Genomic DNA, 3,522 nt, shown 5'->3' on the forward strand with positions numbered 1-3,522 from the left:
ATTTCCAACTTAAAGCTTATTCTATAATCTACAAACTCAACCACTGAATCAGAAAAATAGGTAGTTAGTCTTACTGACCAAAACAGCCAAAGACAAGCACTAAAACATAGTAGGCCATTCCACTTACATACAACTGAGGATTCCCCAGAGATATTCAGGAACAAATTTGATTTTATATTTGCTGTTCAAAAATAATCAAATAAATCTCTAGCAAAACATGAGCTACACTGGATCTTAATTTCTCCTATCTCTATGGATCTTAATTTCTCCTATCTCTAAATATCCCTAAATTATTTCAACAAATTAAGACCTCAATGTTATTAAATGGTCTATGATTTAAATTATTAAAACAGTGCCTTAATAGTTGCAAAATGAGCCTTGATGACTTTTCATCTATTTTTAAAGCCTATATTGTTGTTTTGTTATCACAAGTATCATTTTTATTAAGCAAAAGCTATAGCAAATTAATTCATCTTTCACAGAGTACTGCTAATAGCTAAAAGAAGGATGAAATAAAAATCTTTGTCTTTCTTAAGCTCACACGTTAAAAAACCATAAAGTTAAAAATCCAAAGCTAATTGTTTTCTGTACTTTAAGTTGCAGCTATATAAAATCATTGCAATGTTTCAATATGAACTCAATCTTAAACTCTCCTTTCCCCCACATCTTTATTGAACAAATTTTTAAAAGAATGTTATGCATATGTAAAAGTTACTATAATTAGTTCCACATATTGCTTGTAGAAATATTATCACCAATACTGCTTTTGAAGGAAATAAGATTTTTTTAAACTTCAATGTAGCCCGGGGGTGGGGGGGATGCATATGTGGAATGTCTATTTAGGCTACTTTAAAAATAGCTCTAATAATTTTTAAGAAAATGTATTATAAGTGCTCAGATACACTGCCCATGACCTTTTCTCTCTTTTTTAAAGGCACCTTTAACCATCTACATTATAAAACATTTTTAAAATATTCATTCCAGTCGGCATTTTACCACTTATAGGCTTAAATTCTTAGACAATGATCCACTGAGATTTGAAAGGATCTGGGCTTTCAAGGGGGAGGAAAAGGGATCAAAATCACTGATTGGTTATTACAAGGACAAAGGTTAGTGATTTAAATATAGACATGCACTTAAAACCATTGGGTAATTATACTGTGTATAATTTAAACAATATCAAGATATATAAATATAATCGGAATAAAAAGCAGTTGATAACAATTTTAAAGGTTCAAGTAAGATTTCCAAAGAAGAAAAGAGGCTTATTGCAAAACGCAATATCTTGCTACCTTTGGATAAAATTTCAACTACACCCAGTAAGCTTTTTATAAATTCTTAGTCACAGAAAATATGTCATTATGAAACACAAAACAAAAACAGCAATGTCTATTTACCACACCAAAGCAACCCACAACGAAATCTGAGACCTATACTGTTTAAAACGTACAGGATTAGAAAATAGGAAGAACCTAAAAGGCAGGACTGAAAAGACTAAAGAAAAGACTGAACCAAATGCCAGTGAAACAGAACTGCACGACATTTCTGAGTATGGAACCACATGTAAAAATACATGTAAGATAGCTGCTTTAATCCTTTAGCTTTAAACCATTCATAGGTTTCGATTTCAATCCAAAATACATACATCTAAATTACAAGCCTTATTCAAAGAAAAATATTACTATTCACGTGTAAAAACAGAATAGAAGATTAAAAACCAGATATACCCTTGTCCTTCCAATTTTTCTTCTGACCGTCCATCTCTTGTCACAATCTGCCCTCCAGCTGCAATTATCAATTATGCATACCAACAGAAAAGGTGTAACTGCAAAAATCTACTCCCTGAGACATGAAATACCCGTTTCCTCCACCGAAGTCTGCAGTCTCCTCTGCTGCACAACTGCAGCAAGGGCTGAAGTCACCTGACGTCTTCTGGGTGTGGAGCAATCTGACGCAGTGCAATCTGTAACTAGGCTACTAATACTCAAGCATTAATGCCTCTCTTCTATCTGTTGATCGTTCTAGTCATTCACTCCTTGCTCACACCAAAAGGGGCTGCATCTGCAGGGGAGGGGCAGACTACCAAAGAAAGGAAAAGAGGGTTTGTTCTTACAACAAAGCTATGAGTTTAAAAGCCATATGCAGTCTTGTTTTTGTTTTTTTTTTTAAAGATGGTTGAATTATGCTGCTGGTTTTCAGTTTCAGAGTTTTCAGTTTAAAACTCTAAAATTAATGGTTACTTGAAGATCATGACTCTCTTCTTTCTCCAAATTTTATCAAGGCTTAAAATAGCCAGCATTTTGCATCAATGAGGGTATGTGCAGAAAATCACAGTCAAAATATTGTTTTTTATATATTATTTTAGTAGAAAAAAGTTTTTAATTTCAGCAATTTAATCTTTCTAATCTTTTTTCCTCTTTTATAATTATGGATATCCAGAGACCTATAAATATATACTTATTCTTAATCACCACCTGCTCTAACCTTCCAATAAATATTTATTAGATGACACCACAGACACTATTAACAGATTCTCGGCTTGAGGAAAAATGCTCACACGCTAATTATATCACTTGCCTTCAGAAAATAACAGAAGTGCAAACTAAAAATCTTACTAATAAATATAAAATCAAATCTATGTACAGCATTTCTAAAAATTCTTTCAACTTTACAAAACTGGCATTCATTTCAGTGCAGTGTCTTTACCAATAATCCACAACCAGTTTAACTGATGTTAATATGTAATACCTAGGCAGAAAAGGCAATAACAACAAATCAGCTAAAATGTTTAAAAATGCTTACGGCCAGAGTATTCTAAGATATACAGCCTATGTAGAAAAGTACACACTTCGTAAGACTGTCTAGCTACAATGAAATACACTGTGTGGATGGCAGAACCCTACAAAATCCTTAATATCAGAAGTGGCCTGAAACCAATGACTTTTTTCTTTCCCCATCTGCCTCTTTAACTCCAAATGTAATGAAAGTGGTTTTAAAAGCGAGTCCAATATTTTCAGCTCGAGAGTTAATATTTAACTTTTAACTTTACTCACTGAACCATTGCATAACATGATATTTGAGAACCCTGTTTCCAAGTCATACGATGGCTTTGGAAATGTCTGGCCATTTCGTTTAACAGTTTGAAATCTCAAACAATTTAGTAAGTACAAAATATACTTCCAGGATAGCATTCTCTAATAACAAATCCCTTAAAGCTTAAGGCTGAAAAATAGCATTAGAATAAAGTACTTGAATATAGCACCCTAATACTATTTTCAAGTCAGAGATGACCACACCATTAGGAGAAAGTTTCTCAAAATAAAGCTATTTATTAGGGTGGCACCTGTGGCTCAGTGGGTAGGGCGCCGGCCCCATATACCAAGGGTGGCAGGTTCAAACCCGGCCCCGGCCAAACTGCAACAAAAAATAGCTGGGCGTTGTGGCAGGCACCTGTAGTCCCAGCTACTCCTTAGGCTGAAGCAAGATAATCACCTAAGCCAAAGAGCTGGAGGTTGCTGTGAG

The 3,522-nt window shown here is 34.1% G+C and overlaps 1 protein-coding gene across 3 annotated transcripts in view; it reads right to left on the minus strand.

The window, feature by feature from the left end:
* RTN4 (reticulon 4) overlaps nt 1-3,522 on the minus strand; it is an 82,354-nt gene that overhangs the window by 37,292 nt on the left and 41,540 nt on the right. The window contains exon 1 of one of the 3 annotated variants that reach the window (XM_012804024.2): nt 1,728-2,121. The exons of the other annotated variants lie outside the window; for them this stretch is intronic. Coding sequence (XP_012659478.1) covers nt 1,728-1,761 — 34 coding nt within the window. The 5' untranslated portion in view covers nt 1,762-2,121. Of the gene's footprint in view, nt 1-1,727; nt 2,122-3,522 lie in introns of those variants that run through there. 3 annotated transcript variants of the gene reach the window in all.

Source organism: Otolemur garnettii, unplaced genomic scaffold (assembly GCF_000181295.1).
Source record: "Otolemur garnettii isolate 467f Iridium unplaced genomic scaffold, OtoGar3 scaffold00024, whole genome shotgun sequence".
NCBI lineage: Eukaryota > Metazoa > Chordata > Mammalia > Primates > Galagidae > Otolemur > Otolemur garnettii.